This window comes from Patella vulgata, chromosome 1 (genome assembly GCF_932274485.2).
Source record: "Patella vulgata chromosome 1, xgPatVulg1.2, whole genome shotgun sequence".
NCBI lineage: Eukaryota > Metazoa > Mollusca > Gastropoda > Patellidae > Patella > Patella vulgata.
The window spans coordinates 12,868,479-12,894,702 of record NC_065879.2 but is presented as its reverse complement, the minus strand read 5'-3'; the positions used below and the strand labels follow the sequence as shown (position 1 = coordinate 12,894,702).

Below are 26,224 nucleotides of genomic sequence, written 5' to 3'. Positions count from 1 at the left end.
TAGAATTACATGAAGCAAAGTCGGAGTTTATGAGTGACAGGTTTTTAACGGAGCGAGTATTTGTATTAGACAAAATTAGATAGTAAAGTGTGTAGATGTTTTTATTTGTGGGGGGATTATGGTTTCACAGTATAGAATTACATGAAGCTTTTCATCCCTGGCACAAAGCAAAGTCGGGGTTTATGAGTGACAGGTTTTTAAAGAAGGGAGTAAATAAAAAGAGGTAGCCTTGCAACAGGTAACTCATTTTTTTTTAACATTTCAGGGTCGTTCAAAGATTATCTGATAATTATAAATTACGTTTAAGATCTTAACAATTGTGCATGATGCGCCAATAGTTAGTAATATGTTTATACTCACACATATTTTTTACCATCAAAATTGAAGGACATAACACTAAGGACATAACGCTTAGAATTACTGTAGTCGGCTATCAACAAGTTCCAATAAAAAAATACCCAGCCATCTTGATTCTTGTGTAGGCTAAACATCGGATATTCCTATAGTCAAAGAATGACAAAGAATTTTAAGTCTTCAGTCAAGTTCAGAATGCATGAAGAATTTACATATTCAAATTATATTTGATAGCTATATTTAGAATAATAATTTGATTATTTTTAGATCTACCTTTACTAACAGGTCGAACTCCAAATACATCACGGTAGAATGCCATTACGTACCCATAAGAAGATAGCCTCATCTTTCTTCTTTTTCATCGTTGGTCTGTGTACCTTCAAGAAAGAAACAAATAAATTCATACGCCAAATCTAAAGACAGAGAAACAAAATGATTAGGCACAACAAAACGATATATAGGCCACACTAGACCTAGATGCATACATACGAACGATCCTCAAAGCCTACCTGATTGCTTGTCAAGTGATTGGATTCATGGATAGGTCTACATGTAGCACTGGTTTCCTTTGTGACGCAGGCTTTAAGCTGGAAATAAATAATAAAAACAATACAACTAAATTAATAATATCCACCTGATTGGTGTTAGATAAACACATAAACAATGAACAGTGAGGGACTTAACACCCAACCCTGCGTGACGACCATAGCTGAACTTGAATAGAAAGGCCATTTTTGGTTTTAACTATACGGTATGTATGAAGTTATGGTGACCCAAAAAGTGAATAATACCGATAGACTTTAGGCCTGTAGATAAATTCCATCTTTTAAGTTCTAGGCTAAGTGAGCCCCATTACTGTTAGGCCTACCATTCTGGCGAAAATAAATCGCACATAATAAGACTAATCCATACACAATTATAGTCATTTGATTTAGTTTATTTACTTAAAATTCTTTCGTTATTCGAAATAATTTTACTTACCATTCGTTTTCCATACGGTCGATATGCTGCCATTTTCCACAACCAAAAATGCAAACCAAAAGTCCCGAAAGTTCACGGGTAGAAAAGGAGGTTGACACCAAAGCCGTGTATAGATAAAGTTGCGACAACTGTGAAGCCAGGAATTTCTTATGACGTCATGCAAATATGACGTCAAGTGTACAAAGACGCCATCTTGGGTCCCAAGTAACTCTACCAACTCATTATCTATTTATATGCCCTATTATATTGTTGGATGTCATAGATTTCAGCGAATAAGTGTTTATAGGAGATAAAATATACATTTTTTAAAACGAGAAGTATAGCTCAACATACTATTATTAGTATTATACAACAAAAAGCGCACATTATTGTTATATAGCCTTATTCTATAAGAAAAATCAAAATAAAAAATACACTAGATAAAAGCGCTATTAAACATATTTAACTTGCATTCGCTTTTAAAGGAGCTAAATCGCTAATATTTGGGACCTAGAAATTGTCACAAATGGGTTGCACTAACAGCGACATTTGTTTCGGGCATATATGTTTCATCAGTGACACGTCTGGTGTCATGTGAATGCAACAACAGCCTGATTGATTGATTTGTTGATTGGAGTTCAGATGTCTTCATTAAAGCGGAAATTGCAAATTTTCTAAGAAAGTCAAAACGTAATTATTTCTATGTCTTTTGCTCAATAGGTTGTCAACTCACAATTATACGATCATAGGTGTCATTCTCACACTTAAGATTCATTTAGACAGGAAATAATAACACAATTACCTCCCAATTACCTCCCTTGTTTTCTATTCTCCACCATGGAGTAGCGATATTCAAATTTCCCAATTTTCCCAATTTCTCAGCTGGCAATAGTGAATTATAGGATTAATAGGATTATTCTTTAACAAGGTAGGACTGTTTATGGATACCATCTATTTTAAGGCTTTATTTTAATAAATTTTAAAAATATAACTTAAAAAATTTGCAATTTCCGCTTTAAAATGGACCACTTTCGGGTTGCCGTATTCACGGCCTGGCAAGACAACGCGTTTTCCGGCTTGAAATTTCTAGAAATTTTCTGGGGGAGACAGGCCCCAACAAATCCCCGATGGTGCGTTTCACGACTACGGCACTCGACGGTGACCTTTAAAAGACGTCGAAAACCATTTAAAAGACATAGTTAAAGTCATATCTTACGATATTATCGCTGGTCTTGTCGGAAAATGCCATTTTAAATTTGACAGTCATTTTGAAAGAAATGTCCGGCGCCATACATGTGAAAAATACATTTTTTGATTTTTGTCAAATTCGGTTTTCGGAACATTTCGCCTCTATGACCAGTTTGTGTTTGAAAAATTTAAAAAGAAATTATTTATTCCCCCACCATTAAAACGAAATATCGCTCTCAGAAACTTCATGGTTTCTTTTGCAATTTGTTTGGGGTAAGACGTTAACACTCCCCGCCTATGTATAAATAATATCAAGGGACTCAGTGAAGGGAACGCGGTTGGTTTAGAGTTTGTCTGACCCCTTTGAATATTTGCGTCTCATCTCCAATGAAAACAATCATGTTGCTCTGATGCTGTTCTCAACCAGAATCAAATATATATTGTACCCGAGATTTGTTAGCATGTTCCACACAACCCAACATTTATCGGCACCGGGATTAAGGATATATATCTTTGTTTCTAACGCTTATTGAGAATACGCCACGAAAACTACAATAAAAACTTATTTACAAAAAAATTCTAAAGAGTGAAAACTGACATATTTCAAGCTTTACTGTATTTAAAGAAATAATTTAAATCAGACGGCTGAAACCCCGTCTCCACTATTTGTTCAATCATTCTTTAGGTATAGTGCCAGTTTCCACAGAAAATGATATCGCAAACAAGTGTTCAATCTATAAAAGCTTACACTCCTAAAAAATGTTTCTTTAGTCAAGTGAAACAATAAATTCATAACTATGCGAGGGTGGGGTGAGTAAATTCGTGGTAACAAGTCTGAATAGGCTAATCGGACAATAGAAGTTCACCTTGATGTTGACAAATACGTAAGACGATATGAACATCAACTAAAAAGATAAATAATGTGATTCGGCTGTAATGTCATATATGCATATATGCAGCATAGATAATTAAAATCCCTATTCAAGTTAAACCAACTGTATCTATTTATATTTAAGTCTTACGTCGAGCTGAATACATTTTATGATTTATTGTCATTAAAACATCTATTGGTGGTTAACAGTGTGTAACTAAAAACTAAAATTGGATCTTATTATTGATTTTTTTATCACGAGGTCTATCGCATCCAGATATTTAAAGCGCGTTTACAATATATTCATTTTTTGTTATTTCAAGATGGATATATCGTAAAATACATCCTCATTTGACGAACTACACCCAAACTACAGTGTAAACACGGTTTGGAGACTGTATCTGAACTACAGGGTACATCGAACTACAGTGTACATCATGCTTTAAAGACACTATCCAACAGGAAAAATGACGACTAATTTAATATCCGCCAATTTGTGTTGCTGCTATTTTATATTTTCAAAATTTATCTTCAAATTCAGAGACATCGAAAACCATATAAAAGACATAGCAAAAGTCATATCTTACTTATCTTAAGAGATGCCCTTTTATTAGACCAAATTTGTGGGTTTTTTGTTAAATGGTCTTATATTAGGCTACCAAATTCGGCAGCCATTTTAAAAGAAATGCCCGGCACCACATGAAAAATACATTTCTTTAATTGATGTTTGTCAAATTCGATTTTAGCACATTTCGCGTATATAACCACGATATAATGGCGGAACATTACGAACATCAGATAAACTACTTTTAAAGCCCAAAACTGTTCAGCTAGTCTCTCATGGTCAGCACCCTTTTAGTTATCAAGCACCTGTTTTATGGATTAATCAGCCATTTAGTTTAAGATGTTGTACATCTCTATATCCATTTAAACCAGCGGCTGCCAGGCAGGATATGCCCACATTTTCGAGAGACGGATAGAGAACAAGCTAAAAAGAAAGTGATTTTTCCTACAATCAAGGGCCATAATTCAAGAAATTACAATTCGATATGCGCAAATATCGAAAGGAACCGAGATCTTTGGGTTATAAACTTACATTTCAAGTTTCCACAAAATCTGATAAAAATTGTGACCTCTATAGGGTCCACAACCTTGATATATCATATTTTTACGCTATTTGAGAACGAGGGGCGGCCATTTTGTCTCAGTTTTGGGCCGATTTTCACGAAATTCGAACTCAGCCGTCCTTAGGGTGTAACGGTGATATAATAATACGGGTTTTTTTAAATCGGATAAAAATTATGATCTCTATAGGGTCCACAAGCTAAAAACGCGATTTTTCGTAAAATCAGGAGCCATAATTCAGGAAGTTACAGTCCGATATGCGCGAATATCGAAAGGAACCGAGATCTTTGGGTTATAAACTTAGATTTCCAGTTTCAACAAAATCGGATAAAATTGTGACATCTATAGGGTCCACAACCTTGATATACCATATTTTTACGCTATTTGAGAACGAACGGCGGCCATTTTGTCCGTCAGTTTTGGGCCGATTTTCACGAAATTCGAACTCAGTCGTCCTTAGGGTGTAACGGTGATATAATAATACGGTTTTTTAAATCGGATAAAAATTATGACCTCTATAGGGTCCACAAGCTAAAAACGCGATTTTTCGTACAATCAGGGGCCATAATTCAGGAAGTTACGTACCGATATGCACGAATATCGAAAGGAACCGAGATCTTTGGGTTATAAGCATACATTTCAAGTTTAAACCGAATCGGATAAAAATTGTGACCTCTACAGTGTTCACAAGCTAAAAACGTGTTTTTTCGAACAATCAGGGGCCATAATCCATGAAGTTACGGTCCGATACATGCCAATATCGAAAGGAACCGAGATCTTAGGGTGACAAACCTCTATTTCAAGTTTCATTGAAATCGGATAAAAATTGTGACCTGTAGACTGTTCACAAACAATTGTGGACGGACGAACGAACGAGCGCTACTTTGTGGGACTCTGCACTTGTGTGGCTATGTTTGTGTGGCTTTTAATGTTTTCTAACGAGAGCTACATTATGTGTTTTTATGTCCGTACACTGTGGGTCTGAATCCTTGTATTCTGTGTTTATGAGTCCTTGTTTTATGTGTTTGTATATTGTGTGTTTATTTGTGCTCATTTTATGTGTTTGTATATGTACGAGTCCCAAGTTAATGTGTCTGAGGCCTACAGTTGATAGTCACATAGACTCCGTTGTTATCTACGTATAGATATGCCACCATTTTGGGTCAAGGTCAAGATAAATTACAGTCAATGCAAATGAATAACTACATCGATAGATTGTTAAATGTAATTTCTATTAACTGATTTCAATGTTAGGTGGTCTATGTTTGTTGTCTTTTTCAGTATATTGTCCACATTGATTAAACTATCATTATTAAAATCATTTTGATTATTTTATATTTGTCCGTACTTTTTCACAACTCTGAACCCGGAAGCGAGGTATTCTGGGAAGGTTATTTTAAAATGGCGGGCGATTGTAATTTATTCGTGGAGTGCATGAGAAATGTTCAATATACAGCTACTTGGATTACACAAACAGAGAAAGATAGATTATACCAGTTAAATTGAGAGGTTTTATTTGAGAGTAAGTTTTTTTCTTATATCCCCGACTGCTGATATACACGTATACGGAGACTACAAATACAGCGATATGAAAAGAACTTACAAATACAAATACAATGTAATAGTAATAATACTAATAAATACTATTCACACAGATGTAAAACTATTTCTATGTCCTTATTTTTCTAATTTGTCATCGTAATTCTTATTTCTGTAAGAGGCCAGGTTACGAAACAGTTTGCTTTTATGAAAATAAAACAAATTACTATCAGTTTATTACTGTACACATTTTGATTTTGGACTCAAAAAAATATGTCCTCACTAGCCCTACTCAACGCTGCAGGCTTTGGCACATGACATTTTTACTTTCGTAGCATTGGCAACACTTTAATCTCAATCTTCTCTGATTCTAAATAGCAGAAATATAGCAAATTCTTCTGTAACACTGTAATCAACCAGAACGTAATTCCAAACTTGAAGCCCCCCCCCCCCTCTTGGAGCCCGGCTGCTATTGCTTTTCATCAAAAATCTACCTGCATAACTAAAGTTGACTTTTGAGCACGACAGTCTCTGCAGGCTGGGGCCAATGTACAGTCTTTCGAATGGGACGAAAAACCAAGGTATTTTGTACACATTGGTGTAGGATGTTATACCCAATTTCATTTTTATTTTGGAGTATAAAAGTTGCTTTTATTGTATTTTTTTTTGTTTGTTTTTTTTTACAGATCCTATATTTGAGCACCATTGGTGGCAGTCATGTCGAGGAAGTTATAAAAAGGTTGATAAGGGCTTTGTATATGGAAGCTAGATGACACTACTACTTATCATACACAACTATTTGTCACATACCGACTTCGGAGTGAAACCATGCCACTGAACTCAATAACACTCGTCTATGAAACCACCCAGATGGCAAAGAAATAAAGACTTTTTAATTATGTACCGAACTCATATATGTATCTATGGTAGCACAAAATTCACCAGAATGTAGGCCAAAGCTTTACTTTACAAGACAAGCAGTAGGCCTAAAATATTTTCAGCCTGATCTTGTAAGAGTCAATTGTTTATGAATAGATTGCCTCAAGCAGATGTCCTGTCACTGTGTCACAGTATTATATAACAGCTCTTTGGCTTAAACTGAGTTGTATCAGTGAGTTGAAAATCTACTGCAGCCAGTATACTATGGCGGTATATTAGATTCAAAATTCTAACGAGCTTTCGTCTAACTTCTAACTTTTGTTCATGTAATTTTTAACTTCTATTCATGTAATTTTTAACTTCTATTCATGTAATTTTTTTTAACTTCTATTCATGTATTTTTTAAATTAAGACAATGTATAATCCAACTTCTTTATTTGTTCAGTGTAAATTTTAATTCTATTCCATCTTATTTCTATTATTTAGACGAAAAACGTCTTCTTAATTTTTACACTTCTGCCTAGCGTGCTCATTTTTGGTGATTGCGCACCTGGTCGGGACCATTGTGTTGATATAAACGACACATTCTTGATAAAGACGAGAGTATCCTCGTCGAAACGTCACTTAGTATTAAACTCAGTAACAGTGTATCCATAAAATTGTACCCTATGTTAATATAGACCAACAGTATATAAATATTAATTGGCTCAACTGTAAAAAAAAAATCAAATAAATTCTCCAAATCCTGCACTTGTCTTAAAAAAAAATGAACAAATGCTGTTTAGCTTATACTTGAAATAGAAAATGAAATAAAATGGGGTTTAACATCCTACTATTCTACTCCGAACTTGGCTAATACGCCATACAGTGTGCTACGAAGGAAATTTTGCCCGGACAGCGGCACTACGGAACGTCTAGACAGCTGTACTTGTTAGGCCCTCCATCCTACATCACTGACAAGGAGGAACCACGCCGGAAAATCTGGATGAACTTTCTCGGCCAATGCAGGGATCGAACACCCTACCGCTAGGCTAGTGACCCAGCATCTTACCGACCGTATTTGAAATCGTATTGCAAACCATACATAGATATCACGTTCAATGTTGTTTGTGGGGTTGGATGGCCGAATGGTTAGCACGTGCGCGCTGTACCATAAGGTATGTCATTGAGTCAACTGGTGTGGTTTCGATTCCCCAGTTGTACGTGACAAGGAGTAGGGTCGCCTGTCCAACTTCGTGGGTTTTCTCCGGGTCCTTCGGTTTCCTCTCATTGCTAAACACCCCTACGCGCAAGCGAATTATTGAAATAAAATTGAACCATGTTAATACCGAACCTAGTTTGTGTTGAGTGGACGTTAAACCCCATCACACTCTCTCTCGCTCGAAGTTGTTTTCAATTTTAGCACACCGCTAAACCATTCAACCGGACTAAGAGCGAGTTGTTTGTATCAACAGAATGGTCCCGATCAGGTGCTCATCGCCAAATTGAGCGAACGGTGGCGACACCAAACGACGTCAAAATGATGGTTGGATTATACATTGTCTTAATTTAGAAATTACATGAATGGAAGTTAGAAATTACATGAGTAGAAGTAAGAAATTAGACGATAGCATGTTAAAATTTTGAATCTAATATACCGCCATGGTATACGGGAACTTTTTAAACCCTTACAAATTCTTCAAATTTTTGTGATAGATCAATCATAGCAAAAATCTGTGTTAAAATTATATTTGTAATGTGTTTAACAAATTCTATCACACATGCAATATTGGTGTAATTAAGTATATACCTTATTTTTAATGTTGGGTTATTATATCGTTGCCCTGACTGTTTGTTTGTCCAAATTAGTTTGTGATTGTGAAGGTGACAGTTTTTTATACGCTAACATTTTCATGTGGACGTATATTGTTGTCGCCCCTGTCCGTCCGAACGTCCATCGGTCCGTCCACAATTGTTTGTAGACACTCTACAGGTCACAATTCTTATCCTATTTTGACGAAACTTGAAATATAGGTTTATCTCCAAAAGATCTTGGTTGCTTTTGATATTAGCATGTATAGGACCGACACTTCATGGATTATGGCCCCTGATTGTACGGAAAGTCATGTTTTTAGCTTGTGGACCCTATAGAGGTCAAAATTTTTATACGCCCACATTTTCATGTGGACGTATATTGTGGTAGCCCCGGTCCGTCCGGACGTCTGTCAACAATTGTTTGTGGACACTCTACAGGTCACATTTCTTATCCGATTTTGACGAAACTTGAAATATAGGTTTATCTCCAAAAGACCTTCTTTGCTTTTGATATTGGCATGTATCTGACCGTAACTTCTTGGATTATGGGAGAAGATTCATAATTTGTTATAAATTGTTCTTATCCCTTTGTAAAGAATATTTTTGCAATAAAATATGTTTTGATGAAAAATCGCGTTTTTATCTGATTTTGTTGAAACTTGAAATGTAAGTTTATAACCCAAAGGTCTCAGTTCCTGTCGATATTCGAGCATATCGGACCGTAACTTCCTGAATTATGGCCCTTGATTGTACGAAAAATTACGTTTTTAGCTTGTGGACACTATAGAGGTCATAATTTTTATCTGAATTAAAAACAACTTGTGAATATATCACCGTTACACCCTAAGGATGGTTGAGATCGAATTTGGCCACCACTTGTACTCAAATAGTGTAAAAATATGGTATATAAAGGTTGTGGACACTCTAGAGGTCAAAATATTTTCTTCTGATTTTGATGAAACTTGAAATGTAAGTTTATAGCCCAAAGATATTGGTTCATGTTAATATTCGCAAACATCGGATCGTAATTTCCTGAATTATGGCCCCTGATTGTATGAAAAATCACGTTTTTAGCTTGAGGTCCCTCGAGAGGTCACAATTATTATCTGGTTTTAAAAAAAGTTCAAATATATCACCGTTACAGCGTAATTTTTTGTTGACTTCGTATTTGGACGAAAATTGCCGGATAAAATGGCCGACCCTCATACACAATTAGTCTAAACATCTGGTATATCCTGTCGAGGTCACAATTTTGATCTGAATTTGATGAAACTTGAATGCATGTTTATAACCCAATTATTATCCGATTTAAAAACAACATTCGAATATATCACCGTTACACCGTAATGTTTATTGCCAAAATTGCCGGACAAAATGGCCGACCCTCATATGCAAATAGTGTATAACATCTGGTATATCACGGTTGTGCTTTTGATATTGGCATGTATAGGACCGAAACTTCATGGATTATGGCCCCTGATTGTATGAAAAATCACGTTTTTAGCTTGTGGACCCTATAGACCGTGACCATTTGAGATGACCTTGACCCAACAAGGTCATGCAGGGCTGGAGGCCATGCTCAAAGGTCAAGGTCCGGTGGGCGTGACCTCATCCGGGGGCTCGCTAGGGGGGGAGATAACTTGGTGTCCAAATCTCACCCGACGACCTTGAGGTCGCGGCCTTTTAAACTAAATCGACCCCTGGGAGTCGCGTGGTGACCTTGATTTGACCCTTAAAGGTCAAGGTCAAGGGACCATAAATAATGTTTTTGACCCACTTCCGGTTGCCGGAAGTCCATTTTGATGTGACCGGGCGACTTTTCGGGGTCGATATACTTAACGAATACCCAACCTGGGACCTCGCCCACGATCCCTTCGGGGCGTTTACAGACGAGGGGTCGTGTCTGGGGGTGGATTTTTTTTCGAAGTCCGGGATTTTGAGGTGACTTTTGACCTATGCCGCCGCCAGGGGCACGATATGTCAGCCAAGGTCATGAACTTGATTCAGGTAACAGCCCCGTCACCGGGCTTGTGGGTAGTGACCTTGACCTTGGCATTTCTGGATGGTACATAAAGTTTTCGGAATTTTTCTACCCCAAGGTCAAATGTCAGATCAAAGGTCAAGGTCTCAAATATGACCTTTGACACGCCACGTGGCCCTGGAGCACGCAAGATGGTAGATATTCTGGTGACCTTGACCCTTTCAGATGACCTTGACCTATCGGGGTCATGCAGGCCCCACTTTTAGGGCGAAAGGTCAAGGTCCAATGGTTCTCACTTAATCAGTTTGGCCCCTAGGGGGCAAAAACCGAAATATTTGTGGGGCCCCTAGCGGGTCAAGGTCACGACTTTTGGAGTCGATGGGAAGACCTTTTTTGGGGAAAATTGTCTAAAAAAGTCAAAAAGCTGTATTTTTTGGGCTGTGGTCTAAGGGCAGATAACTGGATTTCCGAAATCGCATCCGACGACCTTGAGGTCGCGGCTTTCTAAACTAAATCGACCCCTGGGAGTCGCGTGGTGACCTTGGGTTGACCCTTAAAGGTCAAGGTCAAATGACCATATATAATGTTTTGACCCACTTCCGTTAACCGCAGAAAAATTTCGAGGGCACCACGTGACGCGCAATGGTCGATTTAGTAGGGGTAGCCGCTTTTGAGCATGGGGTCGGGTGTTGGGCCCTTCTGCCTCCCGGCCCCAAAATTCAGACGTCTCGGACTTCCGGTTGGGGAATTGGGTCCACAAAAGACAGGGCCCCTGCAGCAGCTTTTTCCAGTTCAAAGTTCCAGAAAGGGGTCAAGGGCCCCGGAAGTGGGCGCCCCCCCTAAATCATTCCCACTTCCGGTCGTCGGGAATGAAATCTGAGGGCCCCGGGCGCCTCCCCGGGGTCGATTTACATTAAGAATATTCAACCTCGGAAACTCCCGAACACCTCCGCGGGTGCGTCTGCGTGTTGACTGGAGGTCGGGGTGCTTTTTTGGCTAAAATGGGCAAAGTCCAGAGTGCCTAACCGAAACGAGGGGCCAACTTTGCGGGGTTATGGTTAGGTCCCTATGCCTCAGAGGTGGTCGATTGTGGGGGGCTTCGCTAGCTCGGGCAAATCCCTAGCACGTATTAAACTTTGGGGCACCTGGGTGTAATATTAGAACGGAGAAATAAACACGTGGAAAAATCGAGCCGTGTGTCTTTTTGTCCGTCCACTAGTATCGTTATGTGGCTATTTTTTTATGTGTCTAGACACACAAATCTTTTGAGTCCGGACTGACTGACATCAAAAATAGTAATAAGTTATATGAATGGATATTAGAGACCGAATTTTGGCAAATACCTACACATCCTAAAATCTGAACCTAATAAATAAAAAGAAATAGAACACAGAAACTTGGAAATTAACCTGGTGTTTTAATTTAATTTTTTAGCGGCTGCTTCAACAGAAACCCATAAAATCTTGATAGATTATCGTCATGCACATGCGCAGTTCCTGGAACATGAAAGACTGATTTTCATTGGCTGTTTAAATCGGCTGACAAATTTCCGTCATTTCATTGGCTAATAATAAAGACGCAAAAGAACACGAATTTCAATTGGACCATCAAATGGAGGGTGGTATGTATGGACACCTTAAGGGCAAATATTTTATGGACTAGTCCGAGACCTTATGTTTGTGTGTCTCATGGCCATAACGCTTAGAAACACATAAAACATCTACAAACGAGCTCTGGCTCAAAAGATTTGTGTGTCTAGACACATAAAAAAATAGCCACATAACGATACTAGTGAACGGACAAAAAGACACACAGTGTTGCTCTCGTAAGAGCGGACGGACGGACGGACAGGGGCGACGACAATATACGTCCACATGAAAATGTGGGCGTATAAAAACAACTTAAAACACATTTATTTAAAAAGTCTTTTTAACTGACTCTGTATACAATCGTTAACATGTGCATAATCTTGTTGTTTATTTATGATTACATTGTCACTTTGTAAAGTGCCCCTGAACATGTTTTATGAAAGGGCGCGCTATAAATATGCTGTAATAATAATAATAAATATAATAATAATATTACCAAATTTGGCGGCCATTATGAAAGCAACGCCCGGCACCATATAAAATTTTTTTTTTTTAATTGATGTTTGTCAAATTCGATTTTTTGGCACATTTCGCTTGCATAACCACTCTGTGTTTGAGGAATTTAAAAAGAAATCATTTATAATCCCACGAGTAAATATATAAAACACACTGATTACGAGATATCGCTCTCAGAAAATACCCCGATTTTGAGTATGATTTTGTTTGATATATTAATCACTGAACCAAACTGCATTGGTTTCTTTTGCATTTTTTTTTTGGGGGGGGGGGGGGTAAAACGTTATCCCTTAACGCCTAATACTGCAAGAAAAAAACAAATTTTGGTATGTAAACCTGTATGAAGCGATGACGTCACAGCTTTTATGGCGTCATAACTGGGACCCAAAATAGCGCCTGGAAATGAGTTGTCGTAACCATAGAAATATATATAAATAGACTATTTATATATTTCTATGGTCGTAACTTTCCCTATATAGGGCTTTGGTTGACACCTGCCGTTTACGTCATAGAAACATTGACGTCATCGAGACGTTGACGCCATATACTCGTGAATGTTTCAATTAATGACCTCTCACGTCGAAACGACAATTTTGACAGTAACAAAATGACAAAATATTATTTTCGAAAATTAATAAAAACCACGAAACAAATTTGTTGTCAAAATTAAAAGCAACGTTTCCTGAATGAAAAAATACAAAAAAAAAAATACAGACATTCATATGTTTTTAGAAAAACTGTTTAGGGTTAAAGCCTGTCTGCCTAATGCCCATAATAATAGATAAAGAAATATACTCAGGTCAAAACTTAAGAGTAAAAAAGGAATTTTATTTATTTTATTTTTTAATTCCAAATACCCAAAATTACATTGCCCGTATGTTATATATATATATATATATATATATATATATATATATAACATTGCCTGTATGTTATACATTGCTGGATGAGCCACTAAGCAAAATAAGCACCTGCTTAGTATGAAGACCAAATGGGACAATAGTCATGATTCTTGTTTCTACATTCCAGTTTGAACATTTTAGACACGAACGCAACATTCTAAACTAATGATTCTTGTTTCTACACTCTTATGTCAACATTTCATGCACAAAATAAACATTTCATGCACAAAAAATTGACTTATGTTTCATTTTCGGCGTTTTATCGGTAACTTTTATATATCATTAAATATTAAAATTAAAAAATAATTTCTTAATTTTACACGACAAAGAAATCATTTCATTGGTTTCTGAAAGTATCTAAAAAAAAGTCTGGAATTTGAACAGACTATAGATTAGAAATCAAAATTAGGACAAAGGCCTTTCTTACATATTCGCTGTTTTTTGTTTACTTTTTCATATGTTTACAAATTAGAAATACACGTGTTTCGAATATGGCAAGAATGGATGATAATGCTGTGTTTTAAATGGATTCTATTCACTGTTATTTGTTTACTTCTTCATATGAACTATAACTAGGATAGTGTTTGCACCTTAGACCTACGTGTGTTTCGAATGTGGCAAAAATGGATGATAATAAACAAATAACAGCGAATATGTAAGAAAGGCCTTTGTCCTAATTTTTCTAGATGTTTAAATTATAGAAGTTATTTGTATTGTTATTATATCCCGAGCTTAATTTCTGTTTCATGCAACTAATTACTGTAAACACAACAGGGGCACACTTCCACGCGTGGAAAAGTCTACTTTTGATTTCTAATCTATAGTCTGTATCAAAGTTGTACACATACGCCAACGCCCTCTGGTGTAATAATGTTGATAATTCATTATATTTTACTGGAAATTTTCATTTCAAGATTTTAACTTCATAAGAGTTCAAATTCCAGATTTCTTTAGATACTTTCAGAAACCAAAGAATTGATTTCTTTGTCGTGTAAAATTAAGAAATTATTTTTTAATTTTAATATTTAATGATGTATAAAAGTTACCGATAAAACGCCGAAAATGAAACATAGAGTCAATTTTTTGTTTAAAATGTTGATTTTGTGCATGAAATGTTGACATAAGAATGTAGAAACAAGAATCATTAGTTTAGAATGTTGCGTTCATGTCTAAAATATTTAAACTAGAATGTAGAAACAAGAATCATGAATATTGTCCCATTTGGTCTTCCATACCTTAGAGCATCATAGTTAGGGTGGCAACACAGAATGTCTGCTTTGTTAGATGCCAAATTTGAAATATTTAATTTCAAAATTATTCAAGAACTTTCAATCAGTTTTTCAATAACATGCCTAGTGATATTTTTCTTAAATAAATGAAGATTTTTAATATTTTTAAGTGAATATGAGAGAGAATTCCAAAGCACGATGCCTCTATATTGTAAACTACATTTAAATATTTCATTATTAGGTCTACAGATAGAAAGTCTATTATTGAGAGAGTTGGATTTGTATTTCAGATATACATTTAACAGCATATTTTCTAATGATGACGTACCAGTTAATGTTTTTGTGTCTCATCGTTTTAGCTAAAACGTACGGCGATCGCTTTACAGGTTAGAGTTTACAGAAGTATATGAGTGTGTCATATGGTGGCGAGAGGGGTGTGTGGTGTGTGTGGGTGTGTGTGGGGTGGGGAGGGGTTGAGTGGTCTAACGCGTGCGCTTTAGATCTAAAGATCTGTCATTTGTCATTGAGACAAATGCCATGGCGTACGGCTCGTCTGCCAACCTTTTGTGTTTTGCGCAGGTCCTCCGATTTCTTTTACCATCTAAAGGCTCCAACACGGAAGTGTCTTACTGAAATAAAATTAAATACCCTCCTCTCTCTTATTGAAATACATTGGACCATGTTAGTCCGAAATAACCTAGAGGAGGTTAAAACTCTCCCGTTCTCGTATTTAAATTGTACCATATGTTAGTCCCGAAATGACCTACTAGTGGACGTTTAAATGTCTCCCTCTCCCTCCCCCGCTCTCTCACCCTCTCTTTACCTGTGTAGTAGGTAGTTCTTTGCGACCATATTGTATCTTTGTCTAATTATTAGGTTCACACTTTCTATAGACCCCATGACGTACTCAAATGAAATTGAGTGATATGTTTATATATATAAAAAAACAGCGATAATTTGGTAAAACCCTAGTTATGTCCTTACCGTTGTCAATATATCCATCAAATACTATCTTGGTTATGACATGTGGTTGGTAGATCAAATAAGTAATATTCTCCTCCCGGTCTTTGGGGTATGGGGGTGTTTATTCCATATTTGGGAAGGAAATTAACACCAAGGCCAGTCTATGACGTAAAAGAATTGAACAGCCATGATTAATACTTTATTGAGAAGCCAACCAGTTTTAATAATAAAGTTGTAGAAACGAACTAACCTGTAGTTATATTTAACTAACGAAGGAAACACAACAAAAAAAAGTCCGGTATTACTACACTTGCTACGTTCTTGCCAACATGAACACAGCTGGACCCTGCTATCCATTGGAGAATGAAGCGAACGATATAGATGCTAGTGGATTTTTGTCTATGGAAATCGTATGAAAGTGATGTTAGTTAGATTAATTTAATGTCATTTATTTCATTTAGATATGGAAGAAATTCGCGTGGTGTTAGTCGGTAAAACTGGTGTTGGAAAGAGTTCTCTGGCCAATGTTCTATTGAACAAAGACGCCTTTGTTACTGGTATCGGATCAAGTTCTATAACCCAAATGACACAATCTGAAAGAGTAACGATTAAATTTCCTGGATTCGATAGAAAGAAGCTGGTTATCATTGATACACCAGGATTATTTTGTACAAGAGCAAACAATGATGAAATCGCCGAGGAGATCGGTCGGTGTGTTGAGATGTCGTTACCTGGTCCACATGTCTTCGTTTACGTCATCAGCGGCAGCGAAAGATTCACAAAAGAAGACTTAAACACGTTTAACCATTTAAAACTTAGATTTGGTGATGACTTTATTAATCACGTGATCGTTGTTTTCACCAAAATACACCCGAATGAAGTATCTGAATTTGCTAAGAGTCATACGAAAGAACTTAAAGATATTCTAGCACAATGTAATAATTATCATACACATATCAACACAAAAACACCTCGCGATCGTCTTACCAGAGAAATAGCTTCCATTTGGAAATTGATTTACGAAACTGTTCAGAAGAATGATTGTACTCATTACACTAGTTTTATGTTTAAACAAGCAGAAAAGCGCAGGGAAGATGACAAGAAAAGAGAGGAAGAAAAACTGCGATTGGAAAGGGAAGTGTTAAGACAGGCGGCAGCAAAGGAGAAGAAAAGAGAGAAAGAAAAGCAGCAATGGGAAAAAGAAAAAGAGATTTTACAAAAGAAAAATGAAGAACTGGAAGCAAAGCGAAAGGAGGAAGAAATGAAAAGAAAAAAAGAAGAAACGAAAAGAAAAGAGGAAATAAAAGAGGAAGAGAAGAAACGGGAAGAAAGGGAAAAGAAAAGAAAAGAAGAAAAGGAAAGAAACAAAGAAGAGGAGGAAAGGAAAGAAGAAGAGGAGGAAGGAAAATACGAATGGTTGAACGGGTAACTTTATTAGGGTTTCACAACGCTGTAGCACGTAGTGAAACACTGTTGTTTTTTATGACATACATTGTGAACGTATACTGATGTCCAAAAGAATGTATACACACTAAAAGTATGATCAAGTTTTGTTTAGATTAAAACATTTGATAAAGCATTACTGAGTTTGTCTCTTGCGTCCAAACTCAACATTTCTAAGCAAAATAAAAATGTGAAACAAATTGACATTCTATCCAAATACCTTATACCATGGAAAAACGACTTTGGTTGATGCAGCACAAAATGCACAGTGTATACTTTCTTTTGGACATTAGTATATTTTGTTGTCGTGCATGCCAGTCCAGACGTCCGTTTACATTTGTTTGTGGACAATCTACAGGTCACAATTTTTACCCAATTTTGACGAAACTTAAAATATATAATACTCTTCAAACAAAATAGGGGATATTGAAATGCAAATACCTATGCACGTTGTGATATGATAAATAGTCATGGACACTTGACATGCTTTGAGAGTATGTTCACAGATGAACATGCGACACGCAATAGCGCCATACACGTGAGAGTGGTTCATTGTCAAATTTGACACTTCAAGGAAGGGTTGATGAAAACTGCCGTGTGCTGGTTTATCTATCCATGTTTGCTTTCCTATCGGTTCTTGCATAAGATTTACTGTTTAGCGTATCTTTGCTTTAGTGCGTTACGTTTAATTTGATCGGGAGACGTGTTCGTCAACGTCAACGTCAACGGATAACACTGCAAGAATTAGCCGTGGCACTGCAAGGGGAGTCCAAAATCGTGATTGGACGGTTGATTAGAAGCATGCCACGACGAATTGCTGAATGTCTGAAGATTGGTGGCGCAATTACTCATTATTAAGACAAACATCTAAAACGTCCATCTTCACTTTTGACGGTGTATCTCTTTGCGAGTGAAATGTGGCCGTCAGATAAGCCGCCCATATGAACTGTTTATGTTCATGTATAGGCAATTGGCCTGTTATTAACATACACTGGTTACCAGTGCATTTCCGCAGTTTTGTTTTGTTACTGAGTATATATGTTGATGCTGGCTCATTTTATTCAGCGAATAGTATGAAGATACATGATCACAAAATATTTTCTAACCTTATTTGCATTGCCTGTTATATCTATCGACACTTTAAGATAAGTCACGTTAAGATGTCTTCATCAGTGGTTATTAAGTGTCCATTTTTAAAACTTGTACCATAGTTCTATGGCTATATGTATGTTTCATTGGTACGGGGGTGACGGCAGGTAAGGGTTAATTAAGAGCATCAACGAAGCCCGTCATGGCTTCATTAAAAGTCTTTTTTTTTATTCAAAAGATGCGTTTTGTAAGAGCTAAATCTGTCTAATGCGGATCTTGCGTTTGGTCTCAAATGTTACATAGATCATTAATTAGACATTTTATTCACATGACAACCCCATGATTAACTCTCTAGAGCATCGGATGATTTTGATTGTCAATGGATTTAAACACGATCGCCAGTGAATAATTTAATTAAAAAATGGATAATCCAGACTTTATTTATTATCGTAACAACGGTAGCAATGACAATCAACAGACTACACTGTTCTCTAAACGACCATAACTCCGCTCAGTTATTTGCTTGAAATGTTCAACATATACCCTTGTTGTTATCTATATTTAAACTATTATAGCGAGGACTGTCAACCTTTTGTCTAAAGCTTACTTAATTTTCAACATATACCCTTTTCGTTATCTTTATTTAAACTATTATAGCGAGGACTGTCAACTCTTTGTCTAAAGCTTACATAATGTATCTTTAATATTTTTATATTTTTTTCATTATATTTATGTTTTGCGCGGCACAAGGATGTGAAAATATATTAACCACAATGAACTATTTTGAGTAGAATTCTATAATCCAAGAAAAGCTCTTATAAAAATAACATAATGCCGGTCCATTCTATTTCTAATATTTTTTCTTTTTTTTATGATTTAGGCATTGCGATTTGAAAGCCTATACCTTAATAGCGCTTGGTCTTTCTGGAACTTTATTTACTGCAGGACCACTTGCTGTTGCAAGTACCGGTGTAGCTGCAACAGGTGCGGTACTTAAATACATGTGTGATGTCTAAAAAGATCAAGATACATCTAGAAATATGCTGCCTTGGTAGAGTGAGCCCGTTGTAAAGTAACTTTTTCATTGAAAAAAAACGAATTACATGTAGTGAATTTGTATTTGTCCCTGTTAGTTATTTATATACCCATTCCCATTCGTTAGATTCCCATGAAATAGTTGGTGAGAATGTTTCAATATCAGGATTGCTACATTTTTGGTGTTTTTGTATATATTATTTCAACCCATATACCAGGCCAGTGATCCAGCAGGCCTTTGCCATACAAGGAAATGATATGAGGTTTAACGTCATACTGTTCTGCTGCGACTGGACTAATGAAGGCTTTTTTTGCCATACAACTTATCGGTTTTAAATCCGGTAGAATGAAAACTGGTTTGTGCTCAGCCAGATTTCGTAAAGGACAATTTTCGTGTGAGCCAATATTATACATGTGATAGACCTGGTTAAACACATTCCAAATGTAATTCTAACACCGATATCTTTGCTACTATAATTATAATTATCGCTTAAAATGTGGAAGTAGAGAATTAATAAAAACAAGGGAAGGCTCGGACTTTTCTATTTCTCTCGTATTCTATTATCTCGTGACCGTCAATTCTTTTTATGAATAGTTCAGTCTCATAAAACAACTTTTCAACTTCAACTATACGTTATCCCCTATCAGGCGCTTAGTCCTGCATCACTGACAAGGAGGAACCACGCCGGAAAATCCCAATGAGCCAACGTCTTACTCACTGAGACACCGTGGCTCCAAACTGTTTAAGAATTTGTACTGAAATTAGACAAAACAGCCAATATGTTACTCAATAACAACTAAGACAATAGCTGACCAGACTCTCTCTGTACTTTGAGGGAGTTGGATGGCCGAATGGTTAGCGCGTGCGCGCTGTATCATAAGGTCTATCATTGAGTCAACTGGCGTGATTTCGAGTCTCCAGTTGTACGTGACAAGGAGTAGGGGCGCCTGTCCAGCCCTGTCGGTTTTCTCCGGGTCCTCCGGTTTCCTCCCACTGCTAAAGACCCCTACGCGCAAGCGAATTATTGAAATAAAATTGAACCATATGTTAGCCCCAAAATGACCTAGTTTGTGTCGCGTGAACGTTAAACCTCATTTCTCTCCATCTCTCCCTCTCTCTATGTATTCTCTGTATTTATGGTCCTGTTAATATTTTTACATGGTGAGGGTGAGTGGTAATAAACCATAGCTAAATGTTATTCATGGAAAACAATGACAACACACCTTGCCAATCGAGGGTGGATTTGTGTGGGGTTTCATTTAAATTAAGTTAAACGAAGCCTGAAGTTAAATTCTGGAATATAGATATTGAATTAGTAGATTTATGAGCGGTCCTCCCAAATACGCAACTCTTATGTAATGTTTTAGGGGACACCACCATTGGGCGCTGTTCACGTTATCGCCAAAATTGGTTTTAAAACACATCTCGAGTACATCCACGAAACCTGTGTTCAGATGTTCCGTAGGATTCACGATGACCATAGAAATCTCTCTTGGTGTTTAACCAATCTACTTTCAAAGCATATCTCAGTGCAAGTCCAAAATCGGTATTAAACTATTATCCCCTGGGATAATATGAATCCTTTCGAGTGGTCAATTTTGGGAATTAATCCGCTTCTGAGTAGGCCGCAGCCAACCCCCCTCAAATGCAAATCAGTACATACCTCTAGTACAAACACAAAATGGGTATCAAACTGTTCCGTTGGACACGCTGGGTCAATATCCACTGTCAATTGTGAAGATTAACCCACTTCTGAGTAAGTCAAAGGCCACTATTGATCGGCAACGCCCACAGCAATGTATATCTCAGTACATGTGCGACAAAATACTCTACAACTTTCATCAAATTGAACGATCATTTAGGTGCATAGGAACTTATTGACCTAAGCTGCTTTTGATAATATATTATATTGACTTGTCAACTCTGTATATATTTCTGTTAAGGCACGAACTGGCTATGATCTAATTTACAAACATACCAGCATACCATGTCGTAATAAAGAGACAACTGCATGTATGATCATGAGTCTTATCTATTGTCGGCGTGTATATAAGCAGGAGTTTGCAGACGACTAGAGAGCTTGTCAACGATATCACCCTAGGTGGAAGTGGACGTACAACTCTAGAACGAACGAGGACCAGATAGATGGAGAGACGCAGATACGAGACGGCCTGAGGAGAGCGGGGAGGATAATAGGGGCTTGGACGAGTGCATGGACTCACCCGAGTTTATCCGCTGCCTTGGCAGAGGGGACGAATGATGGCTTTAATATAGTTATGTACCGTCCTGATGTGTTCCTGTCGTAATCTAGTTTCTGTAGTATTGATGTAGTTGTGTTATAGTCTGTTCCGATGTAAATAAATCATATATTTACTAAACTTATATCTGTTATCATTAAGATAGTGTTACACATGCCTTTAGTACAAGCACAAAATGGGTATCAAACGATTCACCAGGACCACCTTGAGCAACACGAATCCTTCTGAGTTGTCAAATCGGGGGACTGGCCCCATTCTGACTAGGTCAACTGTCACCATTGGTCGGCCCCGCCCATTCGATCATTAATACACTTTAGCAGTACAAGCACAGAAAGGTCCAGTACATATAACATACAGATGTCAAACTGTTCTGAGTTGTCAATTTCGTGGATTTATAACTCTGGGCAGGTCTCCTATTTAATGTTTTTTTCCCTTAAGTAGTAAGTCACGTTTTTGAGATGTCACGCATTGTTATAAATTCTACCGCAGATCTGGTCTATGACATGGGGTTTAACGCCCTACCTTTCTGCACCGACTGGGTTAATGAAGACAACAAAACCAATCAAATTATAATGCATTGATATAGGCATTTTATTATAATCTAACAAAACCCCAATTTAAAACATCTATTCAGTAGATGATTGGATTGAAAGAGACTTACTTTTGCCTATTATTATTATTATTATTATTATTATTATTATTCGCTACGTGGTCAGAGACACGTTACAAATTTACAATATAACATTGTCAAGTCACCAAAATTCATTCAAGATAAATGAGTTTTGTTGGGTTGTATATAAATATGTATACTATTGAGAAGATTTTCAGACAAATACGTCACATGTTTCTATTGTGGATTAATAAAACACAACAGAAGTAACGAATGCGTAAAGAAAGGGATCTCGATGTATGGCAGTTTCACAATGGGTGACACTCTACAAATTCAGTTTTTCACAAATAAACTTTTGAGAAGTGTTACACTCTCTATCATTGAACTGGAGTTGTAATGCTTCCACACAATGTTCAGCATCCAGGTGATTATCCGGTTGATTCGGATACCATCTGTCAGTTCCTATTTCTATTGTAGATCCATCATTCCACTTCCATTCCCCTTGTGTATCGAAATCATTACCAGCAATCCAATATCTACCTGAATTATCACAAGAAAGACATATTGTAAGAACATTATATCAGAAGAAATGATGTGTTCAACATCTTATTTTACTAGATGATTGCAAATGTTGTTTGAAAGATACACTTTTATCTTGTGTGTGTGTGTGTGTGTGAGAGAGAGAGAGAGAGAGAGAGAGAGAGAGAGATAGAGGGGGGCGTTTTAACGATCACTCGACACAAACTAGGTCATTTCGGGACTAACATATGGTTCAATTTTATTTCAATAATTCGCTTGCGCGTAGGGGTCTTTTGCAGTGGGTGGAAACCGGAGGACCAGGAGATAACCCCACTTGTACGTGATAAGACGTATGGTCGCCTGTTCACCCCCCCCCCCTCTCTCTCTCTCTCTCTCCCTCTTTCTTATACAATAGGTCGGAACATTACATTATTTGATTTTTCTATAATCTATAAAAAAAAGTAAAACAAATTAACTGACAGAACTGGTAGGCCGTCTTACCATTTGTAAAATCTGAAACAAGTTCATCCTCTAAAACCATTTTTTTCAGACCGAAATCATCTGACTTCATGGTGAGAAGTTGACCGCCATTTTGTAAACACGTGGTGTTGGCTTCAGACCAGGATTGTTGAACTTGGAATATTTTCATACAAAATCTCCCGCCATACAAAGGATATTCCGTGTTATTACAATTGCCTGTGGAATTAGAAAAAATATACAGGAAATTGTCCCTCTCTGCTAGTAACAAGTAGGATCGTACTGTGGACCAGGACCTGACCATTTTGATGGACGAAATTCAAAAATCTAAAATCTAATTAACCAAATCTATGCGGAATCGCTAAAATGACAAGTAGGCCCTATGCCAATTTTCATGTCGATCGAACTTGAAATGACGAAGCCTTGGGCTTTTTCGAAGAGCACCACCCCCAGAACAAGAAGAAGAACAAGATGAGTAGCGGTTAGCGACCAGTTCCTGGTCAAAAAGTAGAATGGGGTTTAACGTCTACTTTTCTGCACCAATAGGGCTGATGGAGATGGCCATGCGTCATTCTAACACAATTGGTAAATTTTCAAAGGATAACGCTGAAAGTAGATTTCCCTTCTTAATTATTAGAAGTTTCACATGAAGTCCAACATCATGAAATGAAATTGACTTTAACATCCTACTGTTCTGCTTCGACTAATATTATGATAACTCGAATAACATATCGGAACATTATTGCCGAAACTTCAAGAGTCAGCAAGTCCACCCAGTGTATATCTCTCATTGGAACCTTGATAAAAACTGTTACCTTTTTAAACTATTTTTGAATTCCAGTGTCTAGTCGTTCGGATGGGACGAAAAAACCGAGGCCCTGTCTACACACGTAAAATATGTCTTGGCAGTTGGTGTTTGTCATCTTCATTAGCCCACTCGGAGCAGAAACGTAGGACGCTAAAACCCATTTCATTTCATTTCATTTTTGTTAAAATTTTAAACATCGGCCACGGGGAAATTCTGGTGATGGCCCATATCTACCTACATTAATTTCTGGTTCCACGCTCACACCAGCTTGTTTTCGGTCCTTAAGACTCTCATTTTCCTAGTACTCCGCCAGTACCCTTCAATTAAAACCCCGTGAAAACACGTGTTAATTTATCAAAACAAAATGCCACTGACAGATTGTAACTATTGAAATTCTGAAAAAGTTCAAGTTTCGAATTTTGAAAAAAGAGAGTCTGTTTTAGGGATTTGACAGATTTAAAGTCAAAATTTAAAGGGCCAATCTCGATTATATTTTGGAGAATAAAACTGCTTAATTTTGTGTTAAAAGCCCTTAAAGTCCCCTATCTTAGGACCAAGCAACTAACTCAATATACGTGATACGTTTTCAAACAACTTAAATCCGTTAGTCTTCATCTGGAAATGGAGACCTGTATCCGAAGCTGTGTTATATTGTGTTTAGATAGAACACCAGACTATTATTTTATAAAAATAACGTGTAAGTGAAATTTACCTTTCGTTATCAAGTACAGCACGTGAGCCATGCACTGTATAGACCTGAGGTCACCCAACGAAACAATTGAACCGATATCTTAAAAGGGCAAGGGGTCCAGATACGGGATTTTGAGGTTCACGTCAAAACGACTCAATATTTTGAGCTGGAATTTTGAGACAAGGAAAATACACCATTCCTCTATATTTTGGCGCTTCAATTATGATTTAGTTAAATTACTGAACATTAAGAAAGAAACGCAACTCTTTAATAGGGTGTCTAAGCGGAAAAATCATTTTTTGTTGTTCTTTTGGTACGATCCACAACGGCATGTCTGCTCAGACACCAAATTAGACCTGCTCGTGAACTAAACAACCCTAAAGCAAGGCTGACACTTGCACGATTCCGTGGCACGCATTGGCACGACTCGAATCGCACCAGTGCGCAAACTAGTCGTAAACTGGCGTGAAGTGTGCGTAAACCCGTCGTGACTACGTGCCATGTCGGGACGAGAATTTTGAAATGTTCAAAATTTTGGTCACGACAAAATTTAGCTACCGGGTCGTGAACTGTTTGTGAACTCGTCTTGAACTCGTCGGGATGATGCGGTAGGATGCGTGCCAGTGCGTGGCAGTGCGCGCCATGCCACGACTGTCACGAACTGCCACGAATAGTTCACGACTAGTTCACAAATAGTTCACGACTACTGCGGCACGACATCGTCCGAATTGCGCAAACTCGTCGTGCCAATGCGGGAAGTGCGTAAACAATGCTTAAACTATGCGCAAACTATGCGTGAACTCGTCGTGCCAGTTCGTGTCAATGTGGACACTGATGGGCACGCATTCGTGAACTCGCCGTGAACTCGTCGTGAACTATGCGTGAACTAGTCGAGAACAGTGCGGGAGCCTCCCAGTTCGTGCCCCAAAATCGTGGCCAAAAGTCGTGCAAGTGTCAGCCTGGCTAAATGCTAGGTTCCTACTATCTCGATTTGCGCTACGATTGAAATCGTGGTTTTAATCGTAGAGTAATCGTGGTGATCCTATCAGGTCTTAACATATATACTCTTCAAAAAAAGTAGGGGATATGATAAATAGTCATGGACACTTGACATGCTTTGAGAGTATGTTCACAGATGAAGAACTTATCGCCCCAACAGAACCACTGAACTGCACGATCGACACGCAATAGCGCCATACATGTCAAATTGGACACTTCAAAGAAGGGTTGATGAAACCTGCCGTGTGCTGGTTTATCCTATCCATGTTTGGTTTCCTATCGGTTCTTGCATACGATTTACTGTTTAGCGTATCTTTGCTTTAGTGTGTTACGTTTAATTTGCAATGAGACGTCTTCAACATGATGAACGTCTACGTGCTATTGGCATGCTTCATCAGTCTGTG

At 37.5% G+C, this 26,224-nt stretch overlaps 1 protein-coding gene across 2 annotated transcripts in view; it reads left to right on the top strand.

The window, feature by feature from the left end:
- Nucleotides 1–21,779, top strand: part of LOC126808649 (GTPase IMAP family member 7) — a 50,873-nt gene extending 29,094 nt beyond the window's left edge. Inside the window, exons 1-4 of one of the 2 annotated variants that reach the window (XM_050533555.1) lie at nt 66–238; nt 15,218–15,313; nt 16,352–17,315; nt 19,303–21,779. In XM_050533555.1, the coding sequence (XP_050389512.1) occupies nt 15,244–15,313; nt 16,352–17,315; nt 19,303–19,438 (1,170 nt within the window). In that variant the 5' untranslated portion in view covers nt 66–238; nt 15,218–15,243 and the 3' untranslated portion in view covers nt 19,439–21,779. Of the gene's footprint in view, nt 1–65; nt 239–15,217; nt 15,314–16,351; nt 17,316–19,302 lie in introns of those variants that run through there. The other variant, XM_050533554.2, reaches the window with a different exon arrangement.
- Nucleotides 21,780–26,224: the final 4,445 nt, after the last annotated feature.